General features: G+C 39.6%; 1 protein-coding gene across 3 annotated transcripts in view; it reads right to left on the reverse strand.

The window, feature by feature from the left end:
* fam168a (family with sequence similarity 168 member A) overlaps nt 1-19131 on the reverse strand; it is a 90654-nt gene that overhangs the window by 26488 nt on the left and 45035 nt on the right. For all 3 annotated transcript variants that reach the window (XM_067419971.1, XM_067419969.1, XM_067419970.1), the window contains one exon: nt 12126-12217. In XM_067419971.1, the coding sequence (XP_067276072.1) occupies nt 12126-12217 (92 nt within the window). The remainder of the gene's footprint in view (nt 1-12125; nt 12218-19131) is intronic.

A 19131-nucleotide genomic window follows, 5' to 3' on the forward strand; every position in this document is an offset into this window, starting at 1 on the left:
GGGGTTGCCTGCGTCTACCCAGACAATCAGTAACTGGATTGTCCAGGCAATAACCATGGCTTATCAGGTGCGCAGTTGCCTTCACCTGTAGCCGTGAGGGCACATTCCACCAGAGGCATGGCCTCTTCGGTGGCCCTCCTTTCTGGGGTCCCCTTGCAGGATATCTGCGAGGCGGCGGGGTGGGCTACTCCACACACTTTTATCAGGTTCTATAGCCTGGATCTCCCTGCGACGCCTGGCGCGAGGGTGCTCCAACCCTAGTTGTGCCCGGTCTCCGGCTTCACACTAGGACAGGCGCTACCCTCGGTGTGGCCTAGTGGGTACTCGTTCCCCAAAGCGTTTCGACGCAGTGGGAAGTTCCCTCGATAAGGGAACGGCTCGGGTTATGTATATAACCCTTGTTCCCTGAGAGGGAACGAGCACTGCGTCGTACCGCCACACCTCGGCACGCCTGGAGCGCATGCTTCAGAGCAAAAAACTGCCGCCATTATGCGCCGGCCCCCCTTTTATACTTCCGGGTACGCCGTCACAATGACGTCATCACGCACGACCAATCGGATTGGACTAGTGTTTATTCAGGCTTCAGATTCGCTGATGCTTAGGGAGCATCCCCAAAGCGTTTCGACGCAGTGCTCGTTCCCTCTCAGGGAACAAGGGTTATATACATAACCCGAGCCGTTTTCCTCAATGGATTTTAAATTAATTTTGAGTAATTTTCCTAAATTACATTATATTTTGTATATAAGTCTCTTATGCTCACCAAAAGCTGCATTTATTTGATACAAATAAAGTCAAAACTATTAAAATACTAATACTATATAAAATAAGTATACTATAAATACTATATAAAATACTATTACAAAAATTCTATTTGAATATATTTTAAAATATAATTTATTCCTGTGATGCAAAGCATTCAGTCTTCAGTCTCATATGATCCTTCAGAAATCATTCTAATATGCTGATGTGTTGCTCAAGAAACATTTCTTATTAAACAGTTGTGCTGCTTAATATTTCTGTGGGAACTGTGATAATTTCTTTTTCAGGATTTTGCATTTATTTTAAATAGTAGCATTATAAATGACTTTACTGCCGCTTTTGATCAAATGAATGCATCCTTGCTAAATAAAAGTATACATTTCTTTAGATAAGGTTATAAACAGCCATAGAACATCCATGTCAAATGCTGAAAAGTGGATAGTGGATAAAATTAGTTTGGTGCAAAGAACAAAGAACGGCACTGAAGTCATTCTTAAAAAGGGAAGACGTGTTCGGAGTTTTGCCGACTCTCAATGGTGAGTTTCCAGACCAAACATCTTGATGTGGGTCTGGCTTGTCATGCTATCTATAGACGTCTTTAAGGGTTGGAACCAAACTTGGCAGGACAGCGTCTCACTAGGACCGAACTGAGGAAAACTATGGTATAACCCTAAAGCCTAGTTCAGATAGCCTGACAAGCCAGACCCACATCAAGATGTTTGGTCTGGAAACTCACCATTGACAGGGCTCACTCCGAGGGGCGGGATAAAAGGTTGTCTTTCAAACTCCCTCTGCACGCGATAGGATAGCGCCACCACCGCCCAGAGCAACGAAGGTGAAGGGGAGCTTGTTGATGGATTAAACTTTCGCCGTATCCGGTCAGCAAAACTCAGAACACATCTTCCCTTTTTAAGAATGACTTCAGTGCCGTTCTTTGTTCTTTTCTCAGAGAAAAGCTTAACTCCAAGTCTTCCAGAGTCGCGGTCAAAGCTGATTCGAAAGACCGCCGCCGTTCGCCAGTTTCTGTGTTTACTAGAAGCACGCAAACGCAACTCGGCCGTCGTCATTATGGCCCCGCCCACCGACTCTATACACAATGTGATTGGCCCGGCAAGAGTTAGGCGAATACAGCTCAGAAGCATATTGAAAGTTGCTAGACGACACTCGCGGGCAGATTAAATTTACTGCCGCTATGGTGCGTCTAGATTTCTAGGCTATAGTTCAGACTGCACGATTTTCAAACTCGGCGGGTCACTGCTCTATTCACACTGCATGAATGATACATCTGGGGTATCATTCAGTCACTGCTGTGTTCATACTGACTGATGGATCGACGACAGATGAGTTCACACTGCATTACAGGAGAAACAATCGCCGACAACTCTCTCTCTCCGGTGTACAAACTACATTTCCCAACTACACGTGCGATGTGACAAGTAAACAACGCAAGATCACACGTGCGTCAGACCTTAGTTCTCACAAATGTTCTCATTTGGAATTGTTATTAAAAATGATAAACTGCACAAAGTTTGCTCCAAACTGTCTGTGTGCTGATTTGTGGAGAAAAAGAAAAAAAAATTATGGTGGTGGAAATTGTTGGAGAGACAAATGTGAGCAAGGATTGTGTTCTGCAAAGAGAGTTTGGGGTAAATAATTTCACAATGTGCGGCTGCTTCAGCTGGACTTGCAAATGATTGGGCTTTGTTTCTGTCTGGAAGATTTGTAAATATATCTATTAAAATACTGATATGGAAATGGACTGCATTTATATAGCGCTTTTATCCAAAGCGCTTTACATTTTTGCCTCACATTCACCCATTCATACACCGACGGCCATGTAAGGCGCCATCCAGCTCGTCGGGAGCAGCTGGGGTTAGGTGTCTTGCTCATGGACACTTCGACACTTGGTCAGGTGGAACCGGGGATTGAACCACCAACCTTTCAGTTTGTAGACAACCTACATGAACCACTGAGCCACTGCTGCCCCCCGATATTCTGCTCTATAACCCCTCCCTTAACCTACCGTTGCCCCGTATATTACTCTCTCATTGGCTGTCGGTCATTGCCGATGTAATTTTCAGTCAGAACTCATTTCACACAGCAGGAGTTTCAATCGCCGACAGCTCCAGATATTTAGCATACCAAATATCTCTCGGGCGTCTGCGACTCATCTGCGATTCTCTCTGATCGCTTCTTTGATCATTTACACTGCGTAATTGTCACTCACGTGCACGAGCACTGATTTGCCATGAATTCGGGCATTTGTCGGCGACTTCGCAAAACCTGTCGGTGAGTCAAAATCGGGGCTAAAATCGGGCAGTGTGAATGCTTATGCCTGGCTCACACTACAGGAGTTTTAAAATCCTATCAGATTGTAAAATCTGGTTGCAGTATACACTTCAGGTGAATCTTTGCAGATTTTCTTAACTCAAATCTTAAACGTGCTCACACTACAAGATATGAAAATCGAGGAGCATCACACACTACATAATATTAAGATTATCGTGCCAGAGGAAGTGCGTCATGTGACCTACGCAGCAGATCATAAGCGTGAAAACAAAATGGATCACCCTACTACTGTAACATGATTGCTGTACCAATAATGATCATTTGTTGTGGAAAAAAAACAAAAGTGTAAGAATAAACCAGTGTGGATTAGAAAATGGTTGGGGAGACGGGCTCAACTTGGATTGTCAGTTCTTCAGCGAGAAATGGAGTTCATTTTAAACCTTATTTGATCCTGTCGTTCTGGCGCTCGTTGTGTGTGTGTGTGTGTTTGCAATGTATTTTTCCCCTCGGGGCTTGCCATATAGCGGTAGTGTATGCGCACTTATTGTACTGGAGTGTAGCGGGTTTTTCAGGCTAGTTATTACGCGTGTGACTGAGAATAAAGTGAAGGAACGTTCTGACGACTGTAATTTATTTTTTTCTTATTTCAGAGTATTTTAGGCAAACCCAGCACGAACGCTATGTCACACTAGTGTGCTAGAATGTTTACCGCTGCCTAGTTCAAAAGCGATCGTCATAGATTTGTGCTGTAAAATGAAAAACAAGAAATGCTGATATTCTCTCCCTCTCTCTCTTTCTAAACTCAGAGCTAACGTTACAGCAAACTACAGCAACTCAACTCGCGGTCGCCATTATGAAATGTCCGTCTCGTTGTAGACTTGTTTCTTATTGGCTATTGTGACAGTACTGACGTTATTACAATCTTGCTCATCCCGATAAATATCAAACATGTTTGATATGATCGGGGCGAGCCCGAGTTGTGTGAGAGCAGATCAGGAGGTGCAATATTTGATCTGTGAACGCCTCACATCGGAACTCCGAGTCTCAGGAGGGGAAAATCGGGCATAAATCGGCCTAAAACTCCTGTAGCGTGAACCAGGCATTAAAGACCAATTGTGTACATTTAAAGGTACAGTTATACATTTTGTTCCACAAGGAACAAAATTGTAGCCTGGTCTTACCAGACTCTCGTACATTTCATTTTTACAGAGAGTTTGGCCACTCTCCATTGACAAGCGTACTTCCGCGAAGGCGGTACTCTGTTGAAGTTTAAAACTATTGGATCAGCCATAACCAATTGCTAACGTTTAGTCGTGACGTATGTCATTCGCCCTTTGCCTGTTTCACACATGGAAATAAATGTGCAGACCACCTCAGTGATAAAAACCTAAAACTCTGTATAAATCACAATCTAAACTGTATATTCACACCACGGTGGACAGGAGAGTTTTGTGAACGGGATCGGGACATGCTGCTCACATGGTCCGTAACATGATTGTATGCTGTAAATAAAATGTCTTGCTTGGTATGATAATAAATGCTGCTATAAATAGCGGACCAATTCAAATGTTTACGTGCTTTTAGTTTAATTTGTTTGAGCGGTGATGAAATATATTGCTCTTTTAAATACTTGGCAGCATTTTAAAGAAATACAAGTCGAGAAATGCATTCAAATAACAGAAAAGCGCAACCGTACGGTGCTCTGCAGTGGTCCCAAAGTTTTGAACTGTTGAACATTTTGAATTGATATATTCTTGAAAACTCGGAGATGTGGATTAGGACAGCTATTACATAACCACACGACCTTGGTGTTTGTCAAAAGCAGGAGGTAATTCGGCCGGGGATTTTTACGCGGGTGCTGGGACACGGACGGCAATAAAATAACTGACTAGCCCCTGCAACTTAAAGGGGTACTTCAGCGCTGGGAAGATGAATCTGTATTTAAACTTGGTCATCAATGTAGTAGAAATGTGAAATTATTTTTGTATTTGGTGCCTTCTAGACTGAGAAAAGACAGAAAATGTATTTTTGTCTCATGGGGATGAAAGACTACAATTCCCAGAATGCTTTGCTGCCCTGTGAGGCCATTCCCAAAGCCACCTGTACTGTGGCTGAGTTGAAGACACTACAATTAAAACCTGAACGTGTCTGTTCAATATAATGAGTGAGTCACCGCGCGAGTATCACAGCACTGAGCACTAACTGCAGGAGTGAGAGAAATGAGCTCGTGACGAGAGCTGAGGTAATCGCGACTACACTCGCGGCATACATTCACAACGCGAGTTCAGTCTGGCGCTTTTCAGTTCATGCCTTTGCAAGCTTAACTTTCATAGAAATTAATTTGAGAAGTTAAAACACTTACATTGCTTACCACAGCTCCGTTTAAATGAGTGCCTGTAGCTGACAGCTGAGCTCTCCCTGCGAGCTGAGTGTAATCTCCCATCCCCCATGCGCGAGTTCAAAACATGCAGAAATGGCTCCCTCTGCTGGCTGTAGTCTTTAGCCTTATGCCCTTTAGGGTTCCTTCAGCGATTAGCATATGGCTTTGTATCAGTAGAAACCCTGGAGTATATTCAAATGATTGTGCTTTCCCCCCTCATATCCCCCTGAGACAAGAGATTTATGCATTTTATTCCTGGAAAAATTCCTCCTATGATGCAAATTGACGATATTTGCATCATAGGAGGAATGTTTGGCCAAAGACTAAAGACTACAGCCAGCAGAGGGAGCCATTTCTGCATGTTTTGAACCTGCGTATGGGGGATGGAGATCACACTCAGAGCTCAGCTCGCAGCTACAGGCACTCATTTAAACGGAGCTATGGTGAGCAATGTAAGTCTTTTGAATTTCTCAAATTAATTTCTATGAAAGTTAAGCTTGCAAAGGCATGAACTGAAACGCGCCAGACTCAACTCGCGTTGTGAATGTATGCCGCGAGTGTAGTCGCGATTACCTCAGCTCTCATCACGAGCTCATTTATCTCACTCCTGCAGTTAGTGCTCAGTGCTGTGATACTCGCGCGGTGACTCACTCATTATATTGAACAGACACGTTCAGTTTTTAATTGTAGTGTCTTCTCTAACTCAGTCACAGTAATCCAGTAGCAGTGGCTTTAGGAATGGCCTCACAGGGCAGCGAAGCATTCTGGGAATTGTAGTCTTTCATCCCCATGAGACAAAAATACATTTTCTGTCTTTTCTCAGTCTAGAAGGCACCAAATACAAAAATAATTTCACATTTCTACTACATTAATGACCTAATTTAAATACAGGTTCATCTTCCCAGCGCTGAAGTACCCCTTTAAATGATGGCAATACCTTCCGACCCCACGAGAAACAATTACCGTCTGAATAGGTCTTCAGCAACTCCTTCACCACTAACGGAGCGAGTGCTGGAAAATCAAACTTTTCCTGAATTCACCCTGTTGGGGAGGAAGGCCACAAAATCACGTCCACCAACAAACCCCAGCAAAGATTGTTATTGCTCCGGATTTAACTTCTAGATATCCGGCAGCGGTGCCACAATGGAATGAATGGTTTCGTTCGCATCTTTCTCCGCCGCCATTACTGAACTACAACTCAAACTAGCGCACGACATCAACGTCATTGTTCTCAGCCACTCCCTCTGTTCGCTGATTGGACCGGTAAAAATTAGTTCGGAAAAAACCTAAGAATACACCGCAGTCCCAGACGTAGAAGGAAAATGAAAATTGAGCGGAAGTACGTAGGAGGGCGGAGCCAGGCTAACAAAATTGTACCTCCAGTGTACCTTTTTTTTGAGAGTGTATGTTTGTGAACTCTTATTATTGTTGAGCTTTGGATTAGACTATGAAATAAACCAATAGCTATATAGGCTTTATTTTAGAGCATAATCTGGCTTCATTCTCACATTGCATGCCCACTTCAAATCAATCCATTCCCAATTGGATAAAATCAAGTTCTTTCCAACCTTTTTCAAGCTGAATATCCTGTTTCATTCAGCAATACAGTAGATAAAAAAGTAACAATTCCCCCCCTTTTTTTAGAGAGTCACCAGAACATAGATTAACAAAAGCAAGAGCATTTTTGTAGACGAAAAGGTTAATTTCTCCAGATATACTGATTCAAATCAATCTCTGTAACCTATGCTAATCATAAGAGAGAGAGCGAGAGCGAGCGAGGTGAGCTCTTTATTGAACAGGATGAGCACAGATGGCCTCCATTACGACATGTCTGTCGCGATAAGACACAGTCGGATGAGTGTGAACCCCTTTGCATTGCTCCATACTGAACAGCACGAGCTGTCAGACGTACAAGGCATCATGGGAGGGGAGTATCCAGGTCTGAACAGCTCACTGCACAGGATGCAATATATCAACACCGGAGGATGCGGGAGAAATACTGCCGTTCAGTTTGTTACACTCATAAGAGTGAGCATGTGAGCACCTGCTTGATTATGTCATGTGTTCAAGTAAAGGGACAGTTCACCCACAAATGACAATTCTGTCAGTATGTCTATTTGTCCATAAAAGGGGATATTTAGAAGAATGTTCAGGCCATATTTTTTTTATGTTGAAGCCTGGAATGTAAATAAGATCATATTCAAATTGATTTGCCAGGGAAATTATATCCCAATAATAAAAAGCAAAAGAAAGAGAAAGCAAAGAAAGATAAATTGAATTGTTTCATGCGGCTAACAGAAACAAATCAAAAATGCATCAAATGTCAGTATTTTTTAAATCTGGACTCCAACACATTTTTTCATTATATAATCATCAAGTGTTCTTAAATAAAAACAAAACATTTGCGTGTATATATATATATATATATATATATATATATATATATATATATATATATATATATATATATATATATGCATGCTTTGGGCTTTGTGTACATATGTACAAGATGGCTATCTTTAAACAAAACTGTTTTGATTTACATGAAATTGTAACACTTTACAATAAGAGTCCATTTGTAACATTAACTAAGGTTAATAAATAAGTATTGTTCATTGTTAGATTGTTAATCTTAAAATGTACTAATACATTGAGTGAAAAAACTAACATTAATGATCAAATAATTAATGATTATTTCTTATAAGTACAGTATATTTTATGGTTCAGCACTAGTTTACTTTTTTTACTAGCATTTCGTTTATTTTCATTCAGTGTCCATTTAAAAACTATCGGCTGGTTAATGGGTTATCGGCCAACCTAGTTATCATTATCGGTAAAATCCACTATCAGTCGATCTCTAATTTCCACATTACTAGCAGCAGGAAAATGAAAACTGAATTGTTGTTTTCAGACAGATTTCCTATATTCCTATATGCAATATTTGAAATTGTATACAAAATGGCTTACATGTAGTTCTTTCATTCAGCTAGCTGAACGTCAAACACAATTGACTTTTTAAAGCCTTCCAAGCTACACCAAACTTAATATACCAGAAGTTCAAACTCTTTAAGAACAGAGCGTCCTATACATTCTCTCTCTCCATCTCTTCACTGAAATGACCCGAAAATTCATTTATCCGTTAAGCAGCACTCACAAAGACACAATTTTATTACAAGTGTTTCTGATACAAACAACGCTCTCTCAACCACTACATCTGATCTGACTGGCAACTCTCTTTAAAATGCAATATTAACATTTAATTTCATCATCCATTCACGTCAGTTCATTTCTGCATTTATAAGATACATGCAGAAGCACTTGTACTTTAATAATGTCACACAATCATTATAAGAATGTGTCCAATGAACTGTGTGCTGTGTGTCTTGTCTTATATGCAGCATCTCTCTCACTGGAAGTCACACACACACACACACACACACACACACACACACACACGCACACACGCACACACACACACACACACACACGCACACACACACACACACACACACACACACACACACACACACACACACACACACACACACACACACACAGTACCTGCCAAAAGGTTATCGTAAGGTTTTTTATTGTTTTTGAAAATACTCTTAAGGCTGCATTTATTTGATCAAACTACAGCAAAAACAGTAATACTGTGAAATATTATTACAATTTAAAAATAACTTTTTTTTTGTTGTTGTTGTAATGTATTTTAAAATGTAATTTATTCCTGTGATGATAAGCTGAATTTTCAGCATCATTACTCCAGTCTTCAGTGTCACATGATCCTTCAGAAATCATTCTAATATGATGATTTGCTGCTCAAGAAACATTTCTTATTATTATTCATGTAAAACATAGTTGTGCTGCTTCATATTTTTTGTGGAAACTGCCATTTTTTTTTTTTGATAAATAGAAAGTTCAAAAGAACAGCATTTATTATAAATATACAACTTTTGTAATATTTACAAATTTAATTGTATCAATTGAATGTACCTTTGCCAAATAAAAGTATTCATGTATTTCCTTATTTTCTTTTTTGTTTTTAAATCTTACTTACCCCAAACTTTTGAATGATGGTGTATCATGATTTCCAGGGGAAAAAAAGAAAAGAAATTACCATCACAAGAATAAATTACATTATATTTTTTTTAAGATATTACAACAAAAAACAGTTACTTGTAGTTAAACTGTAATAGTATTTCACAATATGATACTGTATTTTTGATCAAATTAATGCAGCCTTGGTGAGATTAAAAGACTACTTTTAAAAAACATAAAAAAGTTTTAAAACATAAAAATGTTTCCAAACTTTTGACCGGTACTGTATATACAATATCAGGTAAATATTAGGTCTGTAAACTATGCTCATACCCAAAGTCATACACAATTGTTTCTCCTAGACACAAATAATATACTACTGCTTCTACTAAAAACAATTATACATTGATAAATGTAATATGAATGATGATGATGATGATGATGATGATGATGATGATAATAATAAATAAATAAATTAGACATAATTTAAATAATATACTAATATATGAAATATTTATTAATATCCAATAGTAATGATAATAACAATAATTGTTATTAGTACATTAATATTCCAAAAATAAATTAAAACTGATATATATCTCAATATTTAAACACATTTCTCATCAAATGATCTGCTATACACCATTTGTTGCTTTTTAGATGCATATTTTACAGCTTGGTTTCTTCTAAGGAATTTTCTCAAATAAAACTGACAAATTATAGGTGAGAAAACCTCTAAGCAATAACATTTTCCTCTGGGTAACTACAGAGAGAAATAAATAATGAAGAAAGAAATAATGAAAAAGACTGAAAGAGAGGAGAGAGAGAGAAGCTGGAGTGTAAACAGTCTCTATTGACCCAGAGCATCCCTTCAATAAGAGCACATCAAATATGAGCCCACTGTTGCCATGACAGCAGACAAACACCTGCCATGAGTGACACAGACACACACAACACACATGGCTCTACATGCATAAACACACACGCATGCCAACACGGAACAGAAGTGAGAGGTGATGTTTGAATGAATTAATCTTGCACATTACAGACAAACACTGCCGTCAGGATATAACAGAAATTTTTTTTTTGGGTGCTCTATCCCTAACAGTATTTGCACATTTAGGGTTAGTTAACCCAAAAATAAAAATGTGCCCTTAATTTACTCGCCCTTAAGCCATCCTAGGTGTATATGACATTCTTCTTTCAGACGAACACAATCAGAGTTTTATCCAAAAAATATTCTGGCTCTTCCAAGCATTATAATGGGGGGAGGGGGGAAGACATATCTTTTGCTGTCTACCGAAAGCTAGTCATTGTACTTAATAACATGTTGAATATGGATATTTTTCCTCCCACAAACATATTGATTCGCTTCAGAAGGCCTTCATTAACCCGAGAGCCAGTTGGATTACTTTTATGACAGACAGACAGACCAGCCAGGAATTTTTTTTATATGACGCGTATTCGTATGAAAGAAGAATGTCATACACACCTAGGATGACTTGAGGGAGTAAATCTAATCTTCCTTTTTGGTGAACTAACCCTTTAAAGGTGCAGTAAGAGATTTTTGAGAAACGCTGCTGATATTTAAAATGGCTCCGCCTCCAAAATGCTTAATATCTCTTTATCATAGCTGAAACGAAGCACACCAGCTCCAGACAAAATTACACTCACAGCCATCATGCAACTATAGTTAACATTAAAAAAACAGCATATATTGGTTCTGTGAAACATAACAAAACCAATGTTACATATATGTGTTACATACATGTTACAAAGTTTATATATATATATATATATATATATATATATATATATATATGCCTCCTCTCATTCTGATTAGATAGATCACTTGAACGTGTTCCTCCCGAACTTTGTTAATAAAAGAAACATGGAGCAGAAACAACAAAACCTCTGTGTCCATTTTCAGGCCTTCTTTTAGGCCAATGCTGCAAATCTTTTCTTCTATCACCTCGGGTGCAAAAGCTCTTGTCTGATCATAACCCTGCTTTTCCAGTGATTTTCCTTTGACCTTTGCTCTTTTGTAATGTCTCTCAGCCAAATCTCCCTCTTGCTCACTTTCAGTCCTCCCCAGTGGACACGCCCCCTTACTGCTGATTGGCTACAAGTGTGTTGCGGTGCTCGGTCCGATCCACTTTCAAAAGCGTTTCTCACAAATCACCTCCTGCACCTTTAACTTTTGATATATTTCAGAAGGAAACCGGAAAACCTCATTAGTAGATACTACACTGTAAAAAAAGGCAAATTTTGAACTTCTGCAGTACAATCGACTTGGATGTTTGTTAGTAAGTTATTTCAACTTAAATTATGTTACTTGTAAGTTATTTCAACTTAAATTATGTTAAACGGACATTAAAAAATGAGTTACATCTTGTATAACTAATAAAACAAGTTTAACATTTATTAACTTATTTTGATGGGTTAAAATAATGTAAAAACATATGTTGTAATAACTTATTGAACATATTATTTTTTACACTGTACTATTGGCTAATATTATTTTTGGTCTGGGTTACATCAGCAGAAAAGTCCTTTCATTTGAACTTTTTTAGCATGCAGTGATGGATTGTCTAGTCTAAGATTACAGGCATTTATTACTAAAGCATGTTGTGTTTATAAATGTCTTATCACGTACCTGTGTATGCCATATTCTTGGGGTTTCCGTATGGGGTTCCCGGTTGCACGGGACTGTACACCGGGTTCATGGTGGAAGACAGCCTGTTCTTACTGAGAGAGACAGAGAGAGACAGCATATGAGTTTACACCAATTTTGTTTTGACAGACATGAACTTCTACAACACAATCATCTGCCTAAATAAACCAAAATGATAACAAAATATAACACACACAAGCCTCAAAATCTCTAGGCTCTACAGTCTCACAAGACATCATTTTTTACTGGTCTGTTTTACCTTATTTCGATTACATAAAATGGCTTTTCACATTTGAAATAATTAACCCTGGGTCATTCTAAACTGGGTTATTTCTTCACGTTTCACACTGCTTATAATTTCCCCAATAGTTTTCATATATTGATAAGGAGAAGCTTCACACAGTACAATCCAAAACCCTGGATTAGTATACTTATTTGCATATTTGCGGTGACTGGATAAATGCAGCAGGAATGCAGCATGTGACCCATTTACAAAAAGGCTCTACGATGCTGACTGAATGGACTATAAAAGGTAAGTATGAAATGGTCTTTTCTTCACTCCAATTGTCATGTTTTCAATCATTGTTTGACATTTTTCTTATCAAGCGCTAAAACAACTTTTTACATACATCACATGGTTTATCTGTGACTACCCACTAGAGGTCGACCAATAGTGGATTTTACCGATAGCTAGGTTTAACCTCGCTTACCGATAACCGATTAATCGACCGATAGTTTTAAAAAAGATACTAGATTAAAATATAATAATAATACAGAAAATAACAGGCAAAAAAGCAGTGCTGAACTTTTATTACAAGAAATTTTAAAAAGTACTAAACCATGAAAATGTGTTAAATTTCATATGTAAATATGAAAATTTTAAAATCAGTTCTAACAGAAAAAAAATTCTACAGAAAATAACTAAAACATTAAAATATTACAAATAAATGTTTCCTAAGCTATAACCTAGAAACATGTATGTAAATGTCAGGTAACAGACTGCAAATCCCATTTGTTAACAATGATTTATTTATTTAGCTAGCTTACATGAACTAAATGCATTATGTAATGTACATTTTACAGCATGTATTAATATTCGATCAATACAATTCTACCTTAATCATTCATGTTAGTTCATAGTGCATAAAAAAGGTTAACAGATAAAACTAACAATGAATAATACTTCTACAGCATTTATTAACCTTACTTAATGTTACAAATTAAATATTATTGCATTATATTAAGTGTTATCATTTCATATAAATCCAAACAGTTAGCTTTTTTAGAACACAACGGTTTTCTAATCAAAATAACAACATATGTATTGACGTCTAATGCGTTTATATTTCTGTTGGATGCATGATACAGTTTCTCACATCAAAAAAGTTTCTGTTACATCATTTTAAATGATTGAGGTAACCGTTGCTGCTAATATTAGCGTCCTGTCAGCCTCGACGACAAAGTACATATACTGCTGTTCTATCCCTGCTAAAAGCATCTAGTCGACAAATCAATCACTTTATAATGATTTGGCAACATTTACTGAAGTGTTCTGTATTCATACCGTTTCTCTGTTGGCGTTTTAAACGCGCATCAGATGTGTCAGCGCGCTCTGTGCAGGATGAGCTGTGAAGCGCGGAGCCTCACGTGTTAATGTAAACAATCAGGGATAGTTTTTCATTTGACCTCTAGAGGCCGCTTCGCGCTATATAATGCCAGCAGACCCTTCTCAGAGCCCTCGTAGGCTACTGTACTGACAGCAGCCTTCTCAGCCGCTCCCGCAACGGACGCAAACCGGAAAAACTATCGGTATTGATTTTTGATTGTTCCACCAATCAGCTATCGGTGCCGATGAATCGGCAAATCCGATGAATCGGTCGACCTCTACTACCCACAGCACTTAAATATAAGGGTCATAACCTTCATAACCCTGGGAAAAAAGCGGTGTTAACCCTGTTTTTAAATTACAAACGGGGTTTAGAACAAAGAGAACCCGGGAGTAAGCACAGTGTGAAAAGCCCTCAAATCTTTTCACACTTTTCACATCTTTTCTATATTTGTAATGGTATTCGATAGATATTTGATTCTTTATATTTGAATACCGATAACCTATTTAATAGCCGATACATTTAAATCCAAATTTTTACTACCTAGAAATCTCACAATCAAAAGCATTGTCCCAAAGCACTTCAACATAAACTAAACCTATAAAGTATAGTCGTCTAATTTGAAACAGTAAGTTTTAACATTTACCCTATTTACACTCCTATGGTCAACTTTCTGCATAAATAATGCAAATACCTCATTAGACAACATTACGTGTGTAAAGAATCAAAATGCATGTGCCATGGAGAAATAAAACGAAATGGCCTCTACACAGACAATAAGTAAAATATTTTTTATATTACAAAAAAAATTAAAGTGCTAGTTTGTATTAATAATGCATCAATGTTTTTGAAAAAAAAAATCTTCTTTCAGCTGTTCCCTTCAGGGGTCGCCACAGCGCATCATCTGCCTCCATCTATTCCTATCCTCTGTATCCTCTTCTCTCAGACCGACTACCTTCATGTCCTCCTTCACTACATCCATAAACCTCCTCTTTGGTCTTCCTCTTGACCTCCTGCCTGTCAGCTCTAACCTCAGCATCCCTTTACCGATATATTCACTCTCCCTCCTCTGAACATGTCCAAACCATCTCAACCTGGCCTCTCTAACTTTGTCTCCAGAACATCTCACATGTGCTGTCTCTCTGATGTACTCATTCCTGATCCTATCCATCCTCGTCACTCACAAAGAGAACCTCAACATCTTCAGTTCTGCTACCTCTAGCTCTTCCTACTGTCTTTTCCTCAGTGCAACTGTCTCCAAACCATACAACATCGCTGGTCTCACTACTGTCCTGTACAACTTTCCTTTCATTCTTGCTGGTACACTTTTATCAAACAACATACCTGACACTTTACTCCACCCATTCCAACCTGCCTGCACATGCTTCTTCACCTCTTTTCCACACTCCTCATTGCTCTGGACTGTTGACCCTAAGTATTTAAAATCCTGCACCTTCTTTACCTCTTCTCCCTGTAACCTCACTGTTCCACTTGGTTCTCTCTAATTCACACTCATGTATTGTGTCTTGCTGCGACTAAGCTTCATTCTCTCCAGAGCAAACCTCCACCTCTCTACACTTTCCTCCACCTGCTCCCTGCTCTCACTACATATCACAATGTCATCCGCAAGCATCATAGTCCATGGAGATTCCTGTCTGACCTCATCTGTCAGCCTGTCCATCACCACCGCAAACAAGAAGGGGCTCAGAGCTGCTCCTTGATGCAGTCCCACCTTCACCGTGAAGTCCTCTGTCTCACCTACGACACACCTTACCACTGTCCTACTGCTCTCATACATATCCTGGATCACTCTAACAAACTTCTCTACCACTCCAGACCTCCTCATACAATACCACAGCTCCTCTCTTATCACTCTGTCATATGCTTTCCTTAAATCAACAAAGACACATTGCAGCTCTATCTGACCCTCTCTGTACTTAACATTCTCAAAGCAAATAATGCATCTGTAGTGCTCTTTCTTGGCATGAAACCATACTGCTGCTCACAAATGAAGAAGCCTTGCTTCCACTACTCTTTCCCACAACTTCATTGTATGGCTCATCAGCTTAATACCTCTGTAGTTTACACAACTCTGCACATCTCCCTTGTTCTTAAAAATCGGCACCAAAACACTTCTCCTCCATTCCTCAGGCATCCTCTCACTCTCTAAAACCTCATTGAACCCCCTAGTTAAAAACTCTACTGCTATTTCTCCTAGACATTTCCATACCTCCACTGGTATGACATCAGGACCAACTGCCTTTCCTCTCTTCATCCTCTTCAAAGCTCTCCTAACTTCACCCTTGCTAATACTTTTTACTTCCTGGTCAACCATATTTGCCTCTACAACTCTTCTCTCCCTGACATTTCTCTCATTCATCCTTTCCTCAAAGTACTTCTTTCCATCTTTCCCTCACCCACCTGTGACCTGCCAAAACATTTCCATCTCTATCTTTAATCACTCTAACCTGCTGCACATCCTTTCCATCTCTATGCCTCTGCCTCGCCAACCGATACACATCCCTCTCACCTTCCTTACTATCTAACATTGCATACATGTCCTCATACGAGCTCTGTTTGGCCTTTGCCACCTCTATCTTAAGCTCACGCTTCATCACCCTATATTCCTATCTACTTTCCTCCATCCTCTCACTTTCCCACTTCTTCTTAGCTAACCTCTTTCTCTGGATACTCTCCTGGACTTCCTCATTTCACCACATAGTCTCCTTGTCTTCTTTCCTCCTTCCAGATGACACACATAGCTCCTTTCTACCTTTCTCCCTGATCACTTTGGCTGCAGTAGTCCAGTCATCTGGAAGCCCTTCTTGACTGCCTGAAGCTTGTCTCAACTTCTCCCTGAAAACCACACAGCACTCTTCTTTTTCCAACTTCCACCACTTTGTCTTCTGCTCTGCCTTTACTCTCTTCATCTTCCTCACCACCAGAGTCATCTTACACACCACAATCCTATGCTGTCTAGCTACACTCTCACCTACCACTACTTTACAATCGCTAATTTCCATCAGATTACAGCGTCTACATATTATACAGTCCACTTGTGTGCTCCTGCCACCACTCATATATGTCACCAGGTGTTCCTGCCTCTTCTGAAAGTACGTGTTCACCACAGCCATCTCCATACTTTTAGCAAAGTCTACCAACCTCTGTCCTTCTGGGTTCCTATCCTGAAGACCAAACCTGCCCATCACTTCCTCACTTCCACCACTATTCCCTTTCCCATTAAAATCTGCCCCTATCACTACTCTCTCACCTCTGTGAACAGTCTGCATCACTTCCTCCAACTCGCTCCATAATCTTCTTATGTCTTATGTCTTATCTTACAACCTACTTGTGGAGCATAGGCACTAACAACATTCAACATCACACCTTAAATATCCTAGCCTGACAAGCCAGACCCACATCAAGATATTTGGTCTGGAAACTCACCATAGACCGCTCAATCCGAGGGGCGAGATAAACGGTTGTCTTTCAAACTCCCTCTGCACGCGATAGAATAGCGCTACCACCAACCAGAGCAACGAAGGTGAAACAGAGCTTGTTGATAGATTAAACATTCACCGTATCCGGTCGGCTAAACTCCGAACACATCTTCCCTTTTAAGAATGACTTCAGTGCCGTTCTTTGTTCTTTTCTCAGAGAAAAGCTTAACTCCAAGTCTTCCAGAATCGCAGTCAAAGCTGATTCAAAATACCGCCGCCATTCGCCAGTTTGTGTGTTTACTAGAAGCACGCAAACGCAACTCGGCCGTCGTCATTATGGCCCCGCCCGCCGACTCTATACACGATGTGATTGGCCCGTCCAGAGTGAGGGGAATACAGCTCAGAAGGGTATTGAGAGTTCCTAGACGACACTTGCGGGCAGATTAAATTTGCTGTTGCCAGGGTGTGTCTAGATTTCTAGGCTATAAATTTCCAGCTTCAGACTCATCAACCTATCTGATACTCTTTTTACCGCCAGAACATTCTTCACTAACTCCTTCTTCAGGATCACTCCAACTCCATTTTTCTTCCTGTCCACACCATTATAAAATAGTTTAAATCCTGCTCCAATGCTTCTAGCCTTGCTCCCTTTCCACCTGGTCTCCTGGACGCACAGAATGTCAACTTTCCTCCTCTGCATCACATCTACCAGTTCTCTGCCTTTACCTGTCATTGTACCAACATTCAAAGTACCTTCTTTCAGTCCTAAATTCCTGCCTTTCCTCTTCTCTCTCTGCCTACAGACATGCCTTCTTCCTCTAACACTTTCCTCCTCTCCTTCTTTGACTAACAGTAGCCCAATTTCCACTGATGGCGGTTGTTGTTATTCCGGGACCCAACCAATCCGGTATGAAAGTCATATTCTTGATTCGCATTAACATTTTACGTTGGATGCCCTTCCTGACACAATCCTCTCTATTTATCTATTATTAATATGCTTTAAGACAAACCATGTGAAAAATCATAAGTCAACATCATTGCTGAGTATTTTCTCTTTAAACCTGGTAAAAAAAAAAGAAAAAAAAAAGCATTTTGAAATCACTGGTATTTCTGACATCACAAACTACCTTGTAACCAATCACGTAAACATGCCGGCAGGCTTTAGCATATTATTAACTATGGTCTGAAGCAGGTGAGTCTCAAGAGAAGCTATGAAAATGACATTTCATTTCATTTTCAAATGTATTTTTGTCTCATGGGGATGAAAGACTACAATTCCCAGAATGCTTAGCTGCCCTGTGAGGCCATTCCCAAAGCCACCGCTACTGGATTACAGTGACTGAGTTCAGAAATTACAATTAAACACTGAACGTGTGTTTCAATATAACGATCGAGTTGCCGCGTGAGTCTCACAGCAGACTAAGATTAGGAGTCAGATTACATTTAACGTCATAAATGAGCTCTCGTGATGAGAGCTGAGGTAATCGCGACCACATTCGCGGCATACATTCACAACGCGTTTTAAGTTCATGCCTTTGGAAGCTTAACTTTCATAGAAATTAATTTGAGAAGTTAAAACACTTACATTGCTTAGCATCCGTTTAAATTAATGCCTGTAGCTGAGCTGTGCTGTAAGTGTGATCTCCATTCCCCATGCACGAGTTGAAAACATGTGGAAATGTCTCCCTCTGCTGGCTGTAGTCTTTAGCCTCTGGGCAAACATTTCTCTCGTGACGTAAATATCGTCAATATGCGTCACGAGAGGAATTTTTCCAGAAATAAAATGCATAAATCTCTCGTCTCAGGGGGATATGAGGGGGGAGCACGATCATTTGAATATACTCCAGGGTTTCTACTGATTCAAAGCCATATGCTAATCGCTGAAGTAACCCTTTAAGGCATGAATCTTTTTTTTTGTTCACAGGAAAAGATATGTTGTTT

Source organism: Pseudorasbora parva, chromosome 16, assembly GCF_024679245.1.
Source record: "Pseudorasbora parva isolate DD20220531a chromosome 16, ASM2467924v1, whole genome shotgun sequence".
Lineage (NCBI taxonomy): Eukaryota > Metazoa > Chordata > Actinopteri > Cypriniformes > Gobionidae > Pseudorasbora > Pseudorasbora parva.